Here is a 22,734-nt window from a genome sequence, read left to right as displayed (position 1 = left end):
AAAATAAATACAATCAACAGAAATTTAATTTAACAAAATCCTTTTTGTAAGTTTAATGATGTTTTTTGCTTTTTTGGCAACAGTGTACTTTAATAGTACACAAGAGAGAGAGAAAAGGGAGTAGTGACAGCTCCGAGCTTTCGAACAGACCGTGAAGGCAGCAGAGGTCTGGCTCAGCCCCTAGTCGATCAGAGCCCAGAATCTCGCTTCTGTCTGCAGTTGGCCAGAGGAGATCTAGGGAGCGGATGCTAGCAGGAGGGAGCAGGATGGGACAAACCCCCTCAAGGGAAAAACGTATTGTTTTCATAGTTCGTATTTAATAACAGTGCGAGTCAGAACCTCGATTTTCATCAATATACGCCACCCAGACTGCTGTGTTTTGATTCACAAACGCTCGAACATCTTCAGCTCAAGATCTCTAACCCTGAAACATACGATGTCCGACGAGCGGTCAGGTGAGTAGCTGAACACTTGAAACAGATTTTAAGGATTGTTCGTATTTTTCGTAATGCATGGCTCCATCTAACAGCCGGGACAGCTACGTGTTTATTTATTGGTTTAAACTACAGTGAAGCTCAGTTTTGACGTGTTCAGAAGTTGAAGTGCACCACTCTAACGTTTAGTTTTCATAAGTTAGACAGTCAGTTTAGCCGTTTGGGTTAAAGTTTAAGTAGCTTGAAGGAAAAGTTAGATTTATTGACGAGTCCGTTATAAATAGTAAAACAGTTACCCGCTCAATGAAACAGGGCAGAAAAGGCTGGTAGGTAATTCGGGTTTTCTTAGGGTGTCTTGAAATAACTGTTCTTTAACCGTTAACCACCGTTGACGAATTTTATTGCAGTTTATTTACGTTGTATTTGGTTACCATTGGATCTTTGGCAGGGGCGTGCAGAGACTTAAAGGGGCAGATGCTTAAAGTTAATTAAAAAAAAGGGGGCGTGGGGGGATCAATGAGAACAACGTTTTAAAAGACACAACACATACAAACACACATAACAGGAAATATATTTATTATTGTAATTCAGTTCCAGATTAAACTTACACATTGATGTTTGCTATGTTTCAAGTGTTTATTTCTGTTCATTTTGATGATTATGGCTCACACATAATAAAAAAAAATCTGTTTTTCAGAATGTTAGAACATTACATCAGACCATTAATACAAAAATTTTATGACCGATCTGCAACTGTGGCTCTTTAAATCTTCCACAATAGCTCATACTTTTGGCTTAAAATGATAAAGAAACAGGTTTACTGACGTGTTTTTAAATACAGATATAATAAAAATGACCGTTTTAGCAGTTTTTTTTATGTTTTGTTTCATGGAATAATTGCATTAGATTTCCACAAATGTATGACATTAAAAGTCCCATTAGTATTTTTAGAACAGTTTTGTCTTGTCATTAGGTTGGAAACTATGCAATTTTGTTTTCACAAATATCAATATGCCTAATACTAGGCTTCAAAATGTACCGGCTAAATAGTGATAGATTACAAGTTGTGGCTCAAATAAGGCTTTATAAAACTGCAATGAGGGCAAAAATTAGTCTTTGAAATTTGAAGGTTGCAGACCCCTGGTCTACACAGCAATGTGGAAGGCTGCTGATTTCACAGCCGACCAGCAGACGGTCATCACAAGTTCACGGTAAAGGAAACTGGTAATTTACTGAGTGCTGTAGCCAGGGAGATTCATGGAATGTTGAGTAGGAGGAAAAAGTGTAGAAGAAAAAGGGGCAAAAGCAGCAAGGATAGCCACAAGAATTAGAAGGATTGTAAGTCAAAAGCCTTTTCAACAGTTTCACAAGTTGTGGACAGTGGCTGGAGCCAGAGCTTCAAGAACCGCCACACACAGACATATGGAGGACATGTTCTGCAGCTGCCACATTCCTTGCGTGAAGCAACAGAAGTAAAAAAAAAACGCTTTATTCCCTGTTTGCGTATATGAAAGGGTTCACCCATCTCTAATGTTGTTGGGCGTCACTGTCCTCATGCTTTCAATGTGTCTATTAAGTTGTCATGGTTGCTAGACAATGTACTGGCTATCTAGCCACTAGCAGTCCTATTGATGTAAAAAGAGGCACCACTCTAGTCCACAGAGAAGCTCAATTTTAGAGTACCGTAAATATGAATATAAGCAAACATGTGGTCTTTTTCCTACACATACACTTAAATGATGTATCTTTATTTTAACTTTTTAAAATAAAAAAGTTAAAATATAATCTTACACTTAAATCAGGACATTCAAAATTAAAATAGATATATTATTTTAAAAAATGACAAAAATAAAACTTTTTTTTTTTATTAGTTTTTGCTACTTGCGTCCCTTCATGTGTTTTCTCAATGGTACAGTCTTACTGTCTTTGAAATATAAATGTGTTTATCATTTGAGATTAACAAGCACACTGCTCTGTGTCAGACCCTTCAGGGCGCGCCCTGTGAAGCCTCCCGCCTGGCTCTGAAAGGGGAATGGCCCCGGCCCTGACCAAGATCCTGAAAAATGACCACGGCATCCACCTCTCCTCTCCTCCCGCCTCTGTCGCCGTGGACTCGGATGCGAGCGCCATCCTGTGCACTGTAGAGCTCGAGCCTCACCTGAGACCTGCAGATGACGGCGACCTGCAGAAAATCAGCTTGAATCTTTGCTCACTAGGCTACCTGGATCCCGTAGACCCCCCCGCAAACCCTGATCCTTTCACGTGCGGCCCTACGTGTCGTGGTCAGGGTGAGATGGTGGCCCGGCCTGTTCCGGGTTTACTCGTTAGCTTGCCCTGCTTCAGTAAATGCCAGAGGGAATCTCGTCAAGTGGCCACAGTCTTCCCAGGTGCAACAGACATGTTTTTAATCCCTCTTCCAGAGCACAATAGCCAGGAGGCCTTGCTCCTGCACGGACAAAGTGTTCAGCCTGAATGCGGGCCAGATGGTGGTGATGTGCTCCACTCCTCTCTCATTTTTCCAAGTGTTTGTCCCTCCTATTCCCATGGCGAGCAAAGCTCTCAGAACCTCACTTCCATGTACGCGACCCAGCCCAAGATGATGTATGAGGAATTAGAGAAGCTCTGTCTTCCTTCTACTGCGACTCTAAGGCCGTTCGGGACTGGCTTTGTGAACCCTGAGCGGCTGGAATCAAGACATCTGCTAGAGAACGCAGCGAAGGAGCAGCTCTCCCGCCACGCGGAGCTTCAAGGTCGAGCCTGCAGGCTGCAAAGGAGACTTCAAGCCCTGTTGGGCGAGCACGCTTTGAAGCACTGCAGCCAGCAGCTGGAGGGCCTGAAGAAGCATTTCCAACTCGAGGATGTTCCTCTTGACAGCCTGGACTCTGCTGCGCCGCCACAAAGCTGCAGCAATCCCTGTTTTCCCTGGGAAGAGTCGATCGCAGCCTCGGCTTTTTTTGCCGAGGTGGCGGATTTCTGCGAGTCCAACCAGATGGTTCTCAGAGGCCTGCAGGAAGCCCTGGACTCGGAGGCCACAGGCAGCAGCAGCTCTGACGATGAGTCAGAGGAAGACATGCTTTCACCTTTGTGAGTATCATCAAGTTGGTAATCTGTCAGTTTGTTATTTATATTACCATATTGTCTGGATTGGTTTTGAGTGACTCAAACAACCAGGTGGACAAATTTGAATTCACTGGGAAGGATCAAAAATATACATACAGCATGAATGATGTACAAACCTCGCTAATATTTGGTTCAGTGTTCCTTAGTAAATCAGAGAGAAACTTTTTGCAGTCATTGACAAGGTCTTGGTTTCCTGGCACTGCCTCAGCTTTTAATCATGTTCCTTTTATTTTCAATAGAGTCAAAGTGACGGCCATTCCAGAAGCCTGAAGCCTGGCCTGCTTTATCTGAGCTAAAGCTAATTTTGATGTGTGTTTGTGTTCAAGTTTCAACCGTCTAGCTGAGAGGTCTGTCTCTGGGGCTGCATGTGGATCTTTAACTTCTAGTAAACTAAACAGTGCTATGACGTAAATCACAGTAAAATTGACTACTTGTTCCAGTTTTTTGTGTTTCTACATGCAATATCACAGTAAAAGGAATCATTTTTTGTGGTTAGGCTTCAACCTTCTTTTCATTTTTTTTACCTTTTATGAATAGAAAACTTTCTATCCAAAAATGTACTGTTATATATGTTTAATGCTCATTTTTAATTCACAAAGATGGTCTGCTTCTAATCCTTCCAACTTGAACGAAGATAAAACTGTTTTACCACTGGCGTATGACAACTTCTGATCTGCAATGTGTCAAAAAGCATGGACTTTAAGGGGAGGACTTTCCAGAGAAAGGATGCAACCCTTTAATGTAAGCTCTAGTGTGTGTTTGTGTATAAAGGGCCACTGTGAGTATCTTGCTTGTGCAGCTGGTCCGTGCAGCTAAATAAACCAGCTTGGTCTCCTAGACGCTGGAAATCCTTTGAAGCATAAAATTAGATCATTTCAGTGTCAGATGTGAAGTTAACTACTCATGCTGAAGAACATTCGGAGTGCAGAGGATTTGGCTGCAGGAATGGAGCTCATGTTTTCAGTTCAGACCTGTGGAAAGTTCACATAGATGTTGTCTCGCTTTATTTGAAGGGATGGAAGGCAGCCAGTAAGAAAAAAAAAAAAAAAACGTTAGGTGGGGTTTGATTGGAGAATTTCTGAAACGAACAGCTAACACAAATTTTGATGTTGTAGTACTAGTTTTGGGAATTTGTGAATATGAAGCCCCAGTGCTGTTTGCATGCTTAACTTGGCCTTCAGAGTAATTCACGCTCTGGCTGTCATAAATACATGTTTTGTGCTCTCTGCTGTGGTGTGTGTTCTGACGGGTTTTTTTCGGTTTTTTTCTCAGCTAAGCGCTCACACATAGTTTCTTTCCATGCGGCAGTCATAACAGATCCATCTGACGAGCCAGCTCCCTCTCTACCCACAGGCTAGGAAATAAATACGGGCTTGCCAGCGAGCCAGCAGCGTTCCACCCAGACTCTGCCATCATGTCTCAGCTCTTCACTGTTTGTAGTTGATAATGTGTCTCAGAGTTTGCTTTGAATTCCAGAGGTGCTGTCATTATTTAGTCCCTGCATCCTGTACATCCTGACAGACGGGTTGATTTAAAAACTTTGCTGAGCAGAATTATGCTTTTCAGGTGGTTCAGATTTGCTTTTTTTCTGATCGAACACATCAGAGTTCGATTGTGCTTTTGCACCTCCCCAAGCAAACCAGACTTTCTAGACAAACAAACTAGAGTTTGATTAAAGTGGACTAAACAGGGCTGATATGACTGAACCTTTAGATTGGCAATGTTGAAACTCAAGACGTCACTCGTGCAGTTCATGAATCAAGAACTTTGTAGATTTTTTTCTTGATGTTACCATAGTCCAGTTTTGTTTATCACAGTTACAAATGCTTTTCTTAATGCTTTTCATTGCTATTTTCTGTTTTTATTATGTAAAGCACCTTGAACTCCCTGCCTGCTGAAATGTGCTATACAAATAAACTTGATTGATTGATTATTACTCTGTCCTGAAATATAGGGGTGTAGCAATACAATTTTCTCACAATACAATACGATATTCTGACCATGATACAATATATATATCACGGTATTTGTCGAGTGATATGATTTGGTGCACTTTTATGATTTTCTGAAAGATTTTAGAAGCACAGAGTGATTTTAGTGACATTTTGTGTTCCATAGAGTTGGAGTTAATTAACTGAAAACTGATTAAAAGCACCAACTACACAATACCTGACTCAGATTGGACAGAGTCTAACAGTATACAGCTGGACAAAATGAATCAAAGATGCAGTGAGAAAATTAGTTTCTGTCATTTAATTTATGTGGATTTGACATAAAACTCAAAGTTTCAACAGTGATCCAGGAGCTGAGTGGGGAGATTATCAGCCTCTGTAAACTCTCAAAAAGCAAATGATTGCACTTATGTTTTTCTTTTGGACATACTGTGGCTGCATTTTGGAGTAAAAAAAGTCTTTTGGACTCTAGGAAAAGGCTTTTCTACCTTGGCTCCCGGAGGTAGCCGTGGCTGTAAGCTGTTTACTACTAGCTGCTGGGGGAGTCGCTCTGCCTCACCCCCAGCAACTTGTTCTTTCATTTAAGCACAAGTTGAAAGTGAGACTGGGGCAGGTGGAGTCTTGCTGCAACGCCGTCACAAACCAGACATGTTAAAAAGACGGTATAAGCCTATGGACCCCTATGGTTTAACGTATTGATACTCGCGGATGAAAAATCGATACCTTCCGAGGTGGGAAAAATCTATAAATATCATAGAATCGATATAATTATACAGCCCTACTGAAGTATGGACAGATTTAGGAAAATAGATGTTTTCTTTGGCCCATGAAAATCAGTTCCCATCTGCCATATTTTAATGCCATGTGCTCTTTTCTTTCCCCTTGTAGAGAGTGGCTCAGTGAAATGGGCCTCTGTTCTGTGCCTTGTCATATTTTTACCCCAGGGAAAAAGAAAGTCATGGATTGAGACCATGATCTAAACAAAAGAGATTTAAATTATATTAGGCATGCACTGATGAGGGTTTTGTGGCTTTTCTCCAATCTCCAGTTTTTGGAAAACTTTGATTTACTGATACTGACTTTAGCTGGTTTCTGCGTCTCTTTTGGAACTTTAATAGTAGAAGACATATGAACAGTTTAAAAAAAAAGATGTTTTGTTGGCATTGTGCACAAGCGGGCAACAATTATTTTAATCAGAAGCAGGAGTGACATCACTTCCTCCCTGCTGAAAAGCAGGGTTTTATGTGTTTGACATTTTGACCTGTCATTAGCATCTGATATTGGTGTTTGCACAGCCATCATTACTAAAACATGGCGAACACAATGTGTGTATTCCCTGGAGAATTTAGATCCTTATGTAAACTCTGGAATTTCCACAAAACAGTCCTGAGGGCCACAGCCGCTGCTCTGCCAAATGCTTTAACGGGACGCTTTGATCAAACTGGAAAATTGTGTTGGACCTTTGTAAATATGATCATTCTTGCTCATACTGTAAAGGAATTAGCAAACGTGAGAAATCACACAAAAAAAAAGTTGTTTTTGCAAGAGGAAACCAATATATTCATATTTGTGTGTTGGGTTGTGGATTTGTGTTTCTTGTCCAGATTCAAAGTGTCAACCAGTTCCTTTTTCCCACAGTTTTTCCTGGTATGGTGCAGTTCCCTGTGATTTAGCTCTAAACCTCCACAAGGATTTTATAGCTATGTCCTTCTCTAAGTGGTTTGCTTGTTTCTTGCGAGGAAATGGATCATTACAGTCCGTTCAAAAAAACAATGTGGAAATACTTAACTCTCTGCATTCACAGTGTGGGAACAGCTGAAGCACTGATGGGATGCAGCTTTAAAAGTGTAATTGGGTTTTGCATTTGTAGCTGGAGCTTGTTTACTCAGTTTGTTAGTTACAGCGACTTACAGAACTGTTCATACTCCTTGAACTCATGTTTTGACGTGTTTCAACCATAAACTTCACCTTATTTTAGTTGGTTTCTTTTGATCGACCTACACAAAGTGGTGTGTAAAAATGGAGAAAAAAAATCCCTCTCATTTTATCTAGCTTTACACATCTGGAAACAGAAAGTATTAGATTCTTTTCTTAACAAGAGAATCTTTGGAAAAGGTGTGAAAAAAATTAAAGAGTTTTCAATAATGTTTTAATGGATTATATATATTCTTTGTGGTTAGAAGATTCTTTGACAATCTTTAAATTTGATTGCACCATTTCCTTTGCATGAGTCAAGACAGTCAAATGAGATAATGCCTCTTCTTTCAGCTTGATGCGTCACTTTAGCTGCAAGAACCCCAAGCTTTCTCACTCTGACTTGTATTCACAGAATGTCAGCTAATATTTTACTTGGATTCATTAACTTTGTGATAAGTACACAGTTTGGGGAGCATTCTCGGAAAGAGGAGCAAAGAAGTCATTCCTCCTTTGTTCACTCCTCTTCTCCTCCAGCCAGCGATTGGCAAAAATTCCTGGAATTTCCTCATTATACTGGTGGAAAGCGAAAAAGGGCAAGCCAAGACTGGGCATTGTCTGTGTTTGGGAAGGGGAAATTAGCCGCTTAACAAAAAGACTTCACTGAAGCACACTGACAGGGTGGCTTTGACTGATATTTTCTTTTCTGTATGACTTAATCTTGTCTTTAGGTATTTATTTAAATTGAATTTAACTGGGGGAAAAAAACCCACCTTATATCATAGGGTACAGAGAAGTGTACAGTCTGTAGCTTTATGCTGGGAAACCTAACCTTTCCCTCTGGATCAGAGTGTTTGAAGTGGGGGAGTCCCTGCAAGCCAAGGTCCAAGAGCACTGCCATGGCAACTGCTGTGGTACTGAACTCAGCCTCATGAGTACACACAAACACACACACTTGCTCCTATTGTAACCTTTTCACACAGCCAGTTTTATTACACACACTTTGCTCATTCAGAGTGCGGCCTTTAAAATAATCGCTTCCTGTCAGGTTGCCTGCTTGTTTTCACAAAGGTGAAGCTGACACATTGGGAAATGAGATTAAAACAACCATCTATCTCTCACCTTGTGCCAGCAGGAGCAGCAGCAGCGAGATGCAGTGGCTGGAAGAACGAGCGGAGCTGAGCAGCAGATGGATCTGGCTGCAGCTCCGTATGTCCGAACTGGATGGGAGAATAGAGCAACTGGTGGAGCTACACAAGCACATACGCTCCACCAAGGTATGATGGAAATTATACCTTGAATTATACCAGAGAAATTATAGAGATGCACAGAGAAATCAGTTGGTGAACAGAACAGGGTAGTAGTCAGCTTGATCAACCCCAACCAGCGATGAACTCAAAAGTCTGACCTTTTTCCAAAATCCTAAACCAAAACTCTTTGGGTGTGAATGTAGCTCCTAATGGAAAAACACTGACAGGTAGCCATATTTTGTACCAGTGAAGTGTTTAAAACTGAAACTTAAAGATTGAAAAACAATCATTCTACAAGAAAGCAAAAGCGTGAGACTTTCAGCAGCTAATAGGAAGGTCAACATGTTGCAGCAAAATTGTTCTTTTTTATTCTTTTCATTTTGGTTTTTTAAAATGTAAATTTAGCTTTATAGCAACTGCTTTCACGCAATGTGACGTCTCTCCTTTTTGTTATGTAGATAATTAGTGTCCCTAAAGGCGGGGGTTAAAACAACACCATTTATGACCTGCTCTTATATCCTCTAATGTTATTATTGGAGAAAATTCTGAATTAAATCACACTCAGCAGGTCGAGTCTTTTCTAAAACCTAAAAACAGAAATTGACCACACAATTCTGATCTGTCCTGCCTGAGCGTGCATGCCGTGGAATTGTAGAAAAAAGGTTATTTAAATCAGTAAATAAAACATAGAATACCATATAAGCTCTGTCTTTTTGCATCTATGCTCTTCTGTGTGGGCTTTAGGGCAGGGTGGTTCTTGCACAATCCCAGCCGCTGACCGACAGGCAGATTCAGCAAACCTTGATGAGAGAAATGGCCGGCCTCTCCTGCACAGCCTCAGATGCCGATGCGGAGCCCTGCAGTCCCACGCGCCTTCTGTACAACATCGAGAGACAGGTACGATGGCTGAACTCTTTGTTGAGTGTAACGTTGCGATTCGGTATCAGCCTGTGAGGACTTGACTCATCACAGTGCTCGCTGTTCGACTCGTGTGCTGTTACGGTAAATTAGTAGCTGCAGGTGGAGGGAATAAATTGCATCTGCTTGATGATGTCAGGTGGTTCTAATTATCCCAGGAGGGAGAAAGAGCGTGTTAATTGTTACAGCGGTTGAGGTAGATGTAGAACTGCATATTAATATAACACAGTATGCAGTATTTCCAGTCTTAATGGAATTAGAAGTTGAATGTAATTTTGATGTTGAATGTTCACTAAAGTGGATGTGATGGACACATCACAGAGGAGCATCATTTCTGGGTGATTCCTTAGTATTTTCTGTTTTATATTTGCTTTAGAATTATACCTTCAGGAGGTAACTTTTATAAATAAGATATATTTTTAACATATTTGTTAAATATTTCTCTATGTCCTGACAGACAAAGACACGAGAAAGATAAAATGTGAATAAACAAAGCTTCTCTGCCTCCTCTTTGTGGCCTTATTGCCATTTGCAGAAATGCACCACTTGGTCAGAAACAACCAATCAGAGCCAGGAGGCGGGTCTTACCACTGTCAATCACCCCAATGTACATGCTGCTCTCATCCTCCCCCTTGCTCTCTGCTATGCTGTATCTCCTTCCCTACAGAGTTACCTACTTTGAATGCACAGACTAGTTGAGCTATTTTTTTTACAGATTATCTGTCTCATGTTACATTGTCATGACATAGTAAACGTTGTAAAAAATTTTTTTTTAAAAACACACTTTTGTAAAAGCTTCCTACTGCAGCTTTGATAGTCTTATGGCAGCACAGGCTTTAATGTCAGCAGTTTCTGTTGATATGAAATATGATGCAGGTTTGCAAGCAGTTGAATAAAGCCTCGGTTTCATTTTGTTTCTGGGTTGACTTGATTTCTGTGTTTTCTTCTCTGCAGAGTGCCCAGCTCAGCCAGATTGTAAACAGTCTGATGCTTCCCCTGAATTTTTCACCTCTCTCTAAACAGCCTTCAAACGAAAGGGGAACCTTCACAAGGTGTGTAGAATTCCTGTTCCCATTCCGGCTGCTCCTCAGTTGCAGTTAATGGATACCCTATTCTTCAGATAACCTTGTGAACACTTTGAGAAAATTGTCTGTTTTGACAGCTGCGTATGCCTCCTGCTTCAGCCTCATGCTATGGGTGGAGGTTAGAATTTGGGTGGAGTTTGTTACCACATTTCTGGGGCATATTTTTGGTTACATTTGAAATGATATCTTAGGTTATAATGGTTGCTCTGTCGCATTCTAACATGACATGTTAATCAACCAACAAATGTAAAACTGGCTTCATTTGAGAGACATTATTCACATTTAAATTTTTTTTTGTTTTTGTTTTTAAACCCCCAGACCCTCCCATACCACCCAGATTATTGTTGAGTCTATTGGAGCTCTGATTTTACAGAGGAGGTCTTACAGCCAAAAAGTGTTGCACATATTTTGAAAATGAATGTTTAAAATATATCAACAGATGTATTATTTTTTGTATTTTGCAAATGACTTAAAGGTCAGACATGTGGATGAAGCTTGATGCAGAAATCCTCAGCCTTTCTGCTTCTTAGTATCGCCTTTGGTTATAGTTTGAGGACAAATAGGAAGAAAAAAATACAAGACAGAAGTTATGTGTTTGCTGGCAACATTTAGAGCCATGGAAGTTATGTCACACAGTGATATAATGTCTCAGGAGAAAAGTTCAGAGCGCAACATGAAAACAACAAACAGCTACAGTAGAAACTGGAAAGAATACAGAATGTTGCCTTTTTTGCTTTTCATGTTAGAACTTCCTATCTATCTGACATGGAGAATAAAGGACTTTAAAAGTTGGAAAACAACGAGACGAAATATAGTTCTATACTTGCAAATCTGTTTACCATCTAGAAAATAAAAGAAATGCTACAGTAAGCTTCAGATGCTAATTACACTAAAAGCACTAATTGCAAATTCTTATTTCTATTTTTTTTGCACACATAATGTAACGTCACTTCAGCTCATGAATAATTTTTGTTTTGCAGCAGAAAGGTTCATTAATTTAAATTATGTGGTAGGATGAAATAGCAGGTTTGACTGCTTTGCTGCCCTTTTACAACACAGTATTGACAGCAGAAAATTTTTTTCAAGCTTGAGGTCTGTTGTGTCCCATATGTCCCCTTCTTTGTCTCAGCTCTTGTGCTGACAACAATTAAAATACAGCCATAAAAAGGTTTACGTTCAAGATCACAGCAACACTAACTGTTTCAGTAAAGGGATTCTAGATAAAAAAAAAAAATCTCTGTATGAGCAATTATTCAATATACTGTAGTTATGAGTATTAGAACCCAACCTAATTGGAGCATGTTTATTAAAACATAGTTCACTTTACTCATCAGGACATAAATTTAAAAAAGACTTTAGGTAAATATCACCATGAATGGTGAAACATAATGTATTGCAACTTAACATTCCCATCTATTTAGAGCAAAACTGAAATTCAGAAGCAGATGGTTGATAAACTTCTTCTGGACAATTTTTATGTTTTTACGTTTTAGGATTTCTCTGACTTTTGTATGAACTTCCAGGCCCGCATCCTTCCTTGAACCAAGACCAGCTGTACGGTTTTCCACTTGTGAATGATCTTTCTCGCAGTGTAGGAATGTAGGGCCAGGCTGTTTGGAAATGGCATTATAAACTAACCAAACCAAGAGCTGCAAAATATAATCTCCCTGCTTAATGCATTATTATACACCTATTGTTTCAGATTGTTAAACTGTGAAAGCTTTTGCTTTTCTAAAAATATTGACCTGTTAATGATTCATTGCCAAAGATCAAAATCCACTAATTAACTGCCTGTTGACTGGATTGCCAAAATAAAAAATAAAAGTATAACGTTAGGATAAAATGTTGGAAGAATCAAATACGAGTTGTGATAATTAAAACCTTAGAAGGGGAGAAGTGTCTTCTTTGTTTTTACTTTATATTCACAAACAGCTACTCAAAAGCCAACATTGCACAGCTGTTCAATCAGCATTAATAATGACAGAGGCAACTCCAGCACATACACAGATCCAACATGCCTGACATAAAGCTGTGGCAAGCAGTAGTGGAAACAGAAGGTAAGGCACCATGTGGCTGCACAGTCAGGATTTCAAGTCTTAATCTAATGTTGCAGATCAGTTTTAATCACTGAGTCTTAAATCTATTGTGATTTGCTGACGCCTGCATTCTTGCGGTAGTGCTATAATCCCTAGCTCAGTAGTTTTTCTCACTTGGCTGAGAGAAATATTTTTAAATGTCAGTTCTGTGCTGCTTTTCTGTTGTTTAATGGGCCATAACTTTGGGTAAGAAAAGCAGTGAAACATTTTTCTTTTACTCCAGCCCGACATGAATAATGTCTTCTGGCTCTTTTTACTTCTCATTCTCAGTAAAGATAAAAAGCATGTGTTATTTGAATGCTCAGAATTATTATTTTTTTAGTTCATAATGATGATCCATGATAAATATGCAACAGTGGCAATATTTTTGAATTGTTGGAGATAATGTTGCACATCAAAGATTTCAATCAGTGAGTTTTAGGTGTACAGTATTTTTCCAGTACTTATTTAAAGATTTACTTTAAATTCTTTTAGGAAAATAGGCAAAATGTTTACTTTTTGATGTTCTAATATTTATGGTCTGGGTTATACCTTTTTATACTCAAAGTAACCAAACAGCTTCGTCTAGTCTGACTGCAGGGTTGCCTTTTTTACACCTCATTGTGAGTGAAAATAAAAGCCTTGTGTTGATGTTTATTAATTGGAAAGTAACAAGAGTACATATACAAGTATCAGTTACTCATGTTATTACCAGTGACACACATCTGTTCTGACAGCAGCTTGAAAAAAACGGCTTGTTTTAGTGCATGAGTCATAACCGTGGCATCTTCATGATCTCATCTGATCTCATTCCCGCAGTACTCCTGGAGGAGATGATGTTTTTCTAACTGGGACCGCAAAGGGAAGGAGGCTGAAAGGCAGAAGGCTCTTCAGAGTGGATGCATCGTGTGTGTGTGCCCGCACCCGGCCCATGGTGTCTTGCCACAAACGCAGATTGTTCTCTGTCACCTCTTGCTACACCACCAGTTCACCGGTACGCTCAATGCAGGCTCCTCCTTTTCTTGGTCTTTCCTGCTGTAGGCGTACCGTACGCATATGCATATTGATTTGTTCATTCTTTAATATGACAAAGACATCCTCCTAGTATCTGTCTTCATGTTAATAAAATAATTTAAGAGAGTTGCAGGTTGCATATTAGGATTATATTGCTGCAAATGCACTTTTTTGACTGTTGAAGGTGAAATATCTAATCTAAATGTGAAAGCTAATTACTTATGTGGAAAACTGTACTCTATTTACTTGCTAACAAAATGAGGTAAAATCTATTTTTCCCTCCTTTTGTTTTATTTTTGTTCCAGAAATCAAGAAAGCCCGTATCTACTCACTTCCCCACATGTAACTCTTGTGATTCTGTTTGTTTGTGCTCGAAACCTGACTGCAGCTGCAGGTCAGGACTTCACCCTTTGGTGCCTCTTTCCTCTGGTAAAACTTCCAATTAAGGTTTTTTTTCCATATGGAAATAATTCAGAATTGTATTCATTTTACCACTCACCCATTCTATAAGGTTACCTTTAAGGTGTAAATCGTCATTTCTGTGATGTATTTACCACTTTTGATTTGCCCAATTTTACATCAGTTTGCTCGACCACCTTGGTAGCAAAGTTCAGTGTTCTATGCGTAGTATGTAAAGAGTTTCTATAGATCTGGTATTATATATTGGTTGAATAACTCAATTATTTGAAAATATGTAGCCAATACAAGCATTCTGCATTCTTGCATGACAGAAATTAAGTTAAGCAATATAACTATTGAGCCATAGAGCTGATATTGGTGGAATGTTTCATTGTATAGCAGCTGAGATCACATGATCTTTGTCACAGTGTCAGATTCATCTGAAGGTAATGCATAGGTGTTGTTTAGCTAAACCTGCATGTCTTACACACTGAAAAGTAATACAAACATTGCAACAGTATGATTTAGTTCCTGTTCAATTTTTGACCTGTTTGATATCTCATACAATGTAGCACATTTTGATCATGGTGTGCCTCGTCTTTTTAAAGTTGTAGCTTCTCCCTGTTCAAAACATAGATACATTTTTTTCTTGGTCTATTGAGAATTGAGTGATCAAATATCTTTGGTTCCTGTGACTGTATTATTTTCACCAAGTTCTTAAAGATTGTATTCTCTCCTCTCAGGCATTACTACAAGCCATCATTTTCAGAAATTCAAAGCCAGAGAAGAATGGGTTCAGAGACCTTTAATTATCAATTCTAGACTGTCCAATCCACCAAACTATGGGAGAGCCAGCTCCACACCAAGGCATAAAAGTAAGATCCTTCTGAAGGAACTGTGTTCACATCTCAGTTTGTTCCCTATTTCCCTTTAGTGGTCAATGATAATACCTAATTTCCAAGAAATTTGTAGTGAGAAGATAAATTACAGTGAGAAAGGCCTCAGAGTGTCTGAAAGTTCCCAACAAAGCCCAAGATGGTTTCCAGTTGGGGGGCGGGCAATACAATGACGTCGCCAATGAACCAGATTGGCTACAACTGGGTGTTAGTGCATGTTTACCCACAGTGAGATGAAAGATTTTTTACACTGGCGACCTTGCAACAAGAGGAACAGCAAAGAAGCCACTTTTTTTTTATTAGAAATGGTTAAAGTACTGACTGAATTCCAATACAGTCCGATTGTGGGTTACTGTAGATTTTGCCAAAAACACTGCCTCAGATGAACTGGGCCACAAGATTGCTCAGAGAACATAACAATAAAATGTTGGAAGTGTTTTTAGAAAATTTCCCAGATTTTAACTCCTTTAGGAGATTGTGGTCAAATTCTCAAAAGTTCAGTGGAGAAGCAGAAACTGACGCCCAACAGTAACAAGACAAGAATGGATCAGCATCAGTCAGGAATCAAATAAGAAGTTGAGACAGAGCATGCCAGAAGTTTAAAGAAAAACAATGAGCAGTGCGAATCTTCTTACTGTGCTAAAAATAACTTTAGAAACTGAGGAAATGTGTTTGTTGTTAAAGTTGAGGTTCTTAATTCCCGTGCATATGCCATAGTACTGTCATACCTGGTTATGTAAACTATAAGTAAAATGTAGTTTGAAAAAATATAATCCAAGGACTAAACTGTATCTAAATAATGAATATGACATAACAGTAATAACTTGATATTTCGTCTTTCACCTTTCTCAGCTCCACTTTTGTTTTTATTCACGTCAGATGTCCCACTGGACCTGCATGAAATTGTGTGACATATCACCAGTGTTAGAATATGTTTATGTGCTTCTGTAGTTTCTATAAATTAGGATGTTATTTCTGCTTTTACTTCCTAAGATCAGCATGGGATTTTAGTTTTGCGTGGTTGTTTTTAGTGTATAGTAGAGCACAAATGGAGATAAAAGAGTGCAACTAGTAAGCACAAAGGAACCTGATTGAATATACACTAGATAAAAACGTCACATGCACAGCTCACTGATGATTTCATGTTGGTTTTAATGATCCTATTCTCTTTAGTCAATAGCAGCGGAAGGCAGTCTGTCAATGGTAAATTACCCAAAATTACAGCCCGTTAAATATACAGTTATCATTGTCGCTAAAATTGAATAGGATCATTTGAAACTTCCAATCAAATCCCACAGTTCATTATGGACTAATGCTTTAGAAAATCTTGACTAAATACATATAGATGCATAGAGTAGAGTGAAATTATCAAAGATAGAATCTAACTTCACTGCAATTTGCATATAGAGTTGTACTAGAACCATCTTAATGAAAATCTCAGTAAAATTTGTTATTTTAAGAAAAGTTTCACTCTAAGAGTAGGAGATTGATACAAGGCAATTTAGAATGGATCATGTAGTTTGCATATCATCCATTAATTTATCATCCTGGCTTCTAAAACCGTAAAGCCAAAGAAATATCTTAAGAAGCCCTAACAAAGATTATTAAACTGTTAAGAAAACATTCACATTCTCAAGCCATTATCACTTTATTAGCTCAAACATTTATCTCATTATCACAAGATAACTTTTGTTTTCCAGAGATAGTTTTCTAATTATCTCAGAGATAGCAACTCAAAAGTATTTATGGCTCTCTTGTTCCCGCTGAGTGTAAAAGGGGTTCTCTCTCAGTTGAAAAAAATATAAGTCCTTATGCAATTGCTATAGTGGGGTAAATGTAAGTAACATATGAAAATCTAGTGTTGTGATCAGAAAAAAATAATCTAAATACTAATTTGGTTCTGATCTAAAAATGTATTGGAAGAGCAGCATGAAAACCACATTACACGTCTAATTCATGCCATGTGTTCACACTTCTAGGTAGGAAATGCAAGCAACATGTGCGGCGTCAGAAAAGGGGAGTTTTGACTCTGTCACCAATCAGGTCGCCAGGATCTGCTTGGAGTCAGCGCAGACGATCCAATAAGAGAAAAAGAAAGAGAGGACGGCGCTGCAGACTGACTAAAGGTGGGTTTCAGTATGGGTCAAATGCTTACTCGGTAACTGGATGAACTGAAAACGTTCTCACAGTAAGATGAAGTGTTACTTCATCTTACTGTGAGATGAAGTAACATCTCACAGTAAATATTGCTGTATTTAAACCACAATTTATAACGTAATTTAAGGCTTTGCCAGTTTAAAAGTAAAACAAGAATTACTTCCACTGAAACAAAAACGATTTAAAATAATATACTGATTTCTCAGGTTTTAAACCTGTGATCTTACCTGTAACAAATACAATTTAGTGAAAGATGTAACAGTTTCCGGTCACTTTTAAGTTAGAAAAGGAGGCTTTTTTGTTTAAAAAATGTGTTCAAAGAAATAGTGAGATGAAATTAGCTCATGGCTACATATTATTGATCATTTAGCATCTACTTAGTTATATTTTTTATCACATTTTTAAGTTGTGAGCTACACTGTTGTCTGCAGCTTTGTCCTTTATATATTCTCATTTTCAGAGTGTGTTATATGTTTAGATGATCAGGATGTCCTGTACCAGCTGTGTGATCTTGGAGACAGTTCAAATGACATGCTGGAGGAGAACTATGGGCAGTTCACGCTCAGCCGGGGCTCACGGGTAACAAACTTAATATCACTCAATTTTGTGTCAATCTGTAAATGAGTAAGTGACTAATTTCTTAACTATTGGCTACCAACAAGTGTTAGGAAAGCAAAATTCATACTTTCATACTTTAATTCTCTTCTTGAATGCAACAAACCTTTTTTTTTTTTTAGTTAAACCGATCAAACTACCAAACCTCGGTCAGTAGGAATGGAGCTGAAGTTAATGATTTCCCCCCTAATGTTTTTCTTTGTGTATTTGTTACTTATTATGGGCCATAGCGGTACATGCCTTTAAATTAACCTAAGTTATTTTATGCAAGCACAAAATAAAAATGTTGAGAATAAACTCACAGATATGCATACATAGTGTGAACACGATAAAACACAGTCAATGAATAGTCTTCATTGTGGACCTCGGATCACTTTTCATTTAGATCCTCATACTCTGTAATAACTGATGGATGCTGATCCAGTTTGTATTGGGTAGGTGCTGAAAGATTCCAGATGTCCTGTTTTTTCAATGCCATACTTCATGTCTGAAAGGAAAGCAAGTGCAAAACCAAAAGTTTTAAGAAAATTTCAACTTAAGTGAAAGACGAGAAGAAGCACAAAGTCAGTAACTTCATTATCAGTATCAAAGCAATTGTTCTTTATTTAATACTCCACTTCATCATTTCAGGAAGAGTCCAAATACTCTTATTTTTTTTTCCCCAAAGGACCTGGTTTTTATTATGCAGCAAGTCAATTATAGAGATTTTTCCATTTTGCTGCTTAAATGCCATGTTATTTGTGGTTGCGGCATAATTATGTTTCTAATTCTACTGCTGCTGATTCCAGACATAGTCCCTACAGCTGGTGATTCATATCTACAGGACATGATGGATACAGTTCATTTAATGGGACTTTCCAATGAATAATTGCCCTGTTATCGAAAACATGAGGGTAAAAACATGAATGCTGTCAATATAAAAACAACTTAAGAGCAGTCCTTGCAAAGATTAAAAAAAAATGCAGATATGTATATGTAAATATATGTACAGCAAGTGTGCCACAGTGCAGTTGTGCAAAATTGGACTGATTAGTGCAGAACAATGATTTAGCTTTTATTGTACAGTGAGATGGCATGTGGCAGGAAGGATTTCCTGTATCTGTCCCTACGACAGCAGAGCAGTCGTAGATACAGGGATGTGACAATAGAAATGCTAACCCTCTGTAATATGTAAAGATTTGTAAATATTAGCTGTAGTGTTAACTCTGCTTATGCAATAACATATTTTGTTTCTTTTTAGGGCTTTCTTCGCAAACACCACAGAGGCCGAGTGTACAACATTGATGACATTGTCATTCCCGTCATCCCTCCTCTTTCTAAAGTGGAAAAACTGCAGTACAAAGATATCCTGACGCCGAGGTAAACAACCCGAGTGCTGTCAAAGGAGTTTAAAACAAGTTCAGTTTAAATGTAGTGTTCATTTTACTGATCGTATTGACTTGAATTGTTTGAAGAGACACATGTAAGTTTCTTTTTCCCCGTTCAGAAAATGTAGAAATAAGACGATCATATAAATTATAACAATAATGAACAGTCTCTACTTTTTATTTAGGTGGCGGGTGGTCGACATCCAGGGTTTGACTCCTAAAATGGGAGAAGAGAATCAGAAGGTAAAGTTCAATCTTCCTGGCATAAACATATTAATGTTATTCTTGATTTCACCTCCCAGTGCATTCTGTGTCATATGCAGATTGAGGATCTCTGTGATGAAGTCTTTGCTCGGAGGCACCAGGCTTTGGAGCAGAAGGAGAAGCGCCGCTGGACATCCTGGGAAAAGAGGAAATGCTGGAGACGTTCGACAACGTGACTGCACACAAACAGACTTGCTTACAAATCTTTATATAAAAACAATCTGCATGAAAGCCGAGTGTAGAAAAATGTTCTTCTTGTGGATGGCTTACGTTTTTCTTCTCTCTCCTCTTCAGATCTGGCAGCAGGCTATCGAGCAGCGGGGGCGGGATGTGCACATCAGGAGACGAGAGCTCAGTGGAGTGGAGTTGTACTCAGCTGGATTCTGATGAGCAGCCGCGGGTGGAGGAGTGGCTGGTATGATCTCAAGCTTCTGGTCCTGAATCTTCAACGAAAATGGAGATTATAACAGTATTCCACCGAGAAAGGACAAATCTCAAATTGTATATTCTTTTTTTTTTAAGTGGTTGAGGCAAGTTCTTGTTTCCTTTCTGTTACTAATGTGTGTTTTCTTTGTTCTTACAGTTAAATTGATTATTATGTCCTTTATTCATTCCAGTATTCATCAGTGAGCAGAGCAAAGCTGTCCCACTGTCGGACGAACAAATTACTGATATTTTAAATAAGACAGCCATCAGTTTGCTTTTAAACTCCTAATTTTCTTTTTAATTCTCAACATTGCTTGAAATGTGTTTTCTATAATATCTATATCAATGATAAGATGTTATTTACCCTCTGGCACAGGACAAGAATATAAATCAGCAGTAATGAGTTTAATATCCTCAGCCTTTTCCAGACAGGCTTAGGCGAGCTGCGAAGCCTCGATGGCTTCTTGAGAGCCTCCACAGATACTTGTCTCCACTTGTTTCCCCTGATCCTGCTTTGATTGTAGGACTCTCTTCTTCTTTGCTGTGATTGGAGAGGAAACAAGCTGCTACTTATCCAGGCTTTTCTAATCAGCTTTCTCATCACCACAGTTCTGCCTCATGCACTTCAGCACCCAAACAAACCACAATTAACGCTGAAACCCCGAGCTTCACCGAAACCAAACAGACCTCGAAGAATTAATTAAGTGAAGGGACTGGTCCGGAAAAAGCATTTAGTGGATTTATTTTATAGCTGAACGAAATGAAAGTGTTTCACACCCGGGTTTATTACATGTAATAAATCGTCCGAAAAAGATTTGTGGTTGTCAGCAAACAGACAGAAACCACATTATTTGCTCTGTATTTCCTGCAGCCTCAGGCACCTTGGGAGTCCCGAGTCTTTCCTCTGGATGAGCATGAGGAAGCGACTCTGCTATCTGATGAAGTGAAAATCCCATCTGGGTGGACAGAATCCAGCTGCCTTTCCCTCTCTTCAAAGCCTTCCAACTCCCAACTGTCCCCAACTCAGTCAGCCTGCACTACACTGCCCTCTTATGGACAGAACAAGAGTTGTGCATCCAGCGGTAGCTGAGTTTACGGTGATGACATCTTTGTAGGTAAGTAAGGTGATATTTTATATTATTATACATTTGTTCTTAAATATAAAACTTAAAGTTTGATTATTTACAGATATTTATGCCATAGGGTATTTTACTTTACAGCTGTATTGTAACTGGCTCTAGATAATGTCATTTAAGTCTATTAAAATAAAAAGTAATTTTATATAACAGCTGAAGCATAGAATTAATTATGGAAAAACAACACACACGGTTTTTAACCAGTCCACTTTTTAAGTATTTCCTTTGTTTTCCAGCTCTCCTTACATCAGGGACCACAAGCCAAAACAAGACCACAGGAAACCTTTTCAGGGATACCGGACACAGTCGATGCTAATTCTTCATTCAATGTATTGATCTGAATACTTTGATGCGAATGTCATTTTGTATTGTGAGATGTGCCACAGCAGTTTTAATTGACATCTGCGGCTATTGCTGTAGTTTTGGGTTTTAATGTAAATGTGGGAGCTGTCTGTATTGTGAAGTAGAGCAGCCGTTTACAGTTGTCACACGCTATTTATTCTCAAAGATGTCTCTTAAAAATTTACAGATTTAAAGACCCAAGTAGTTACATTTATTTATATAATCTGATTGTTTTTACATGTTTTTTTAAATTTCATATGTGCTATAATTCTTGCAAATGTTTTTTTTTTTTTTTAATGAAAACAGTAAATATTGATATTAGTAAACATTGTGGGTTTAATGTTTTATTACATGATTCATGTGCTTGTTTCTTTTCTGGTTCTCAGAGGTTGCTCATACATTTATAAGCACAACAGATGCATTTTGTTTAAATGTCAGAGCAATAATAAAAGAATCTCATTATTGTTAATGACGACCTGGAACAATATGGAATTTGACTTGAGCACTTAGGTCTTAATATGGAAAAAGAAGATGGAGTATGGAAAAATATGCATACTTATTTCCTGGCGACGGTCTACTTGTGAAAGTTGCTTCAATCAGCGTACAACATTACAACATGTTGTTTTTTTTTATGAAGAAGATGCACATTGATCATCCATCTGTTCATTAATTAATCCATCAGCTAATTCTGACTTGGTGAACAGTCTGTTCTTCCACCAACCCATCATCATCTCAGTAATCTGAAAATATGTGACTGAACAAATGCAGTATGTACATAAAAATCTGCAATCATTCTGCAATGAGTAGATCCAAATATCCCTTTTTCATTGTGCTATACCTGAAAAAGGTAGTTTGTAGAAAACATTTATTGCATCAGCTAAGGTGTAAGGCAAAAAAAATATTTTATAATAAATTTAAATTGGGGGAAAGAACCCACAATTATAGAATATGGCACTCCCTTCTGTACGTTTCAAGCTGTTTGTTTTTATTAGATCTCCACTGTAATTACACATTACAGTAAATATCAACTGTTTTCAAAGGTCTGATCTTTTTTGTCATGTTTTTATATGAAGTATGCTACCAACATTTAAAATATGTTTTAATTTATTGCATAAAAGCTAATAGTTGCATCAAATAGTGTGAGCTCATATAGTGTTAATATATAGCTAAAATGTATCAAAGTCACTGCTCTCTGGGCCACAGTTGGAGTCAAGCAGCTTGTTCTTCAGTGTTGAATGCATAATGCCCACTTATAATTGATAAGTGCAGATGGCTGAGGTCACCCCTCTAATTTAAATGAATTTATTTATCCAACTTCATACCAAGGACTTGTTACATGACCTTAGGAGTCATAAACTCAGTTTCATCTA

General features: G+C 38.4%; 1 protein-coding gene across 4 annotated transcripts; it reads left to right on the top strand.

Annotated features, from left to right (window-relative positions):
* The first annotated feature begins 202 nt into the window (after nt 1-202).
* Nucleotides 203-22,407, top strand: kansl1l (KAT8 regulatory NSL complex subunit 1-like). 4 transcript variants are annotated; one of them, XM_032568154.1, is made up of 16 exons: nt 203-455; nt 2,417-3,518; nt 8,556-8,697; nt 9,415-9,567; nt 10,543-10,640; nt 13,568-13,742; nt 14,068-14,191; nt 14,905-15,036; nt 17,037-17,183; nt 17,693-17,793; nt 19,070-19,188; nt 19,382-19,439; nt 19,520-19,632; nt 19,755-19,875; nt 20,758-21,001; nt 21,259-22,407. In XM_032568154.1, exons 2-15 carry the CDS (start codon nt 2,467-2,469, stop codon nt 20,974-20,976), a joined length of 2,754 nt encoding a protein of 917 aa, XP_032424045.1. In that variant the 5' UTR covers nt 203-455; nt 2,417-2,466; the 3' UTR covers nt 20,977-21,001; nt 21,259-22,407. The 4 variants fall into 4 exon arrangements, with proteins under 4 accessions (XP_032424045.1, XP_032424042.1, XP_032424043.1 ...); XM_032568151.1 differs by having other exon boundaries at nt 17,675-17,793; XM_032568152.1 differs by having other exon boundaries at nt 8,553-8,697.
* Nucleotides 22,408-22,734: the final 327 nt, after the last annotated feature.

The sequence above is a fragment of the Xiphophorus hellerii genome, chromosome 7 (genome assembly GCF_003331165.1).
Source record: "Xiphophorus hellerii strain 12219 chromosome 7, Xiphophorus_hellerii-4.1, whole genome shotgun sequence".
Classification (NCBI taxonomy): Eukaryota; Metazoa; Chordata; class Actinopteri; order Cyprinodontiformes; family Poeciliidae; genus Xiphophorus; species Xiphophorus hellerii.
Note: the sequence above shows the minus strand (reverse complement) of the source record. Positions and strands in the feature narration are given on the sequence as shown.

Bases quoted from the DNA above. Each gene is read 5' to 3' on its own strand.
- kansl1l (XM_032568150.1), top strand. From the start codon at position 2,467: ATGGCCCCGGCCCTGACCAAGATCCTGAAAAATGACCACGGCATCCAC. The intron at 10,641-13,567 runs GTGTGTAGAATT...TCATTCCCGCAG, and splicing joins GAAAGGGGAACCTTCACAAG to TACTCCTGGAGGAGATGATG. The intron at 19,189-19,381 runs GTAAACAACCCG...CTTTTTATTTAG, and splicing joins AAAGATATCCTGACGCCGAG to GTGGCGGGTGGTCGACATCC.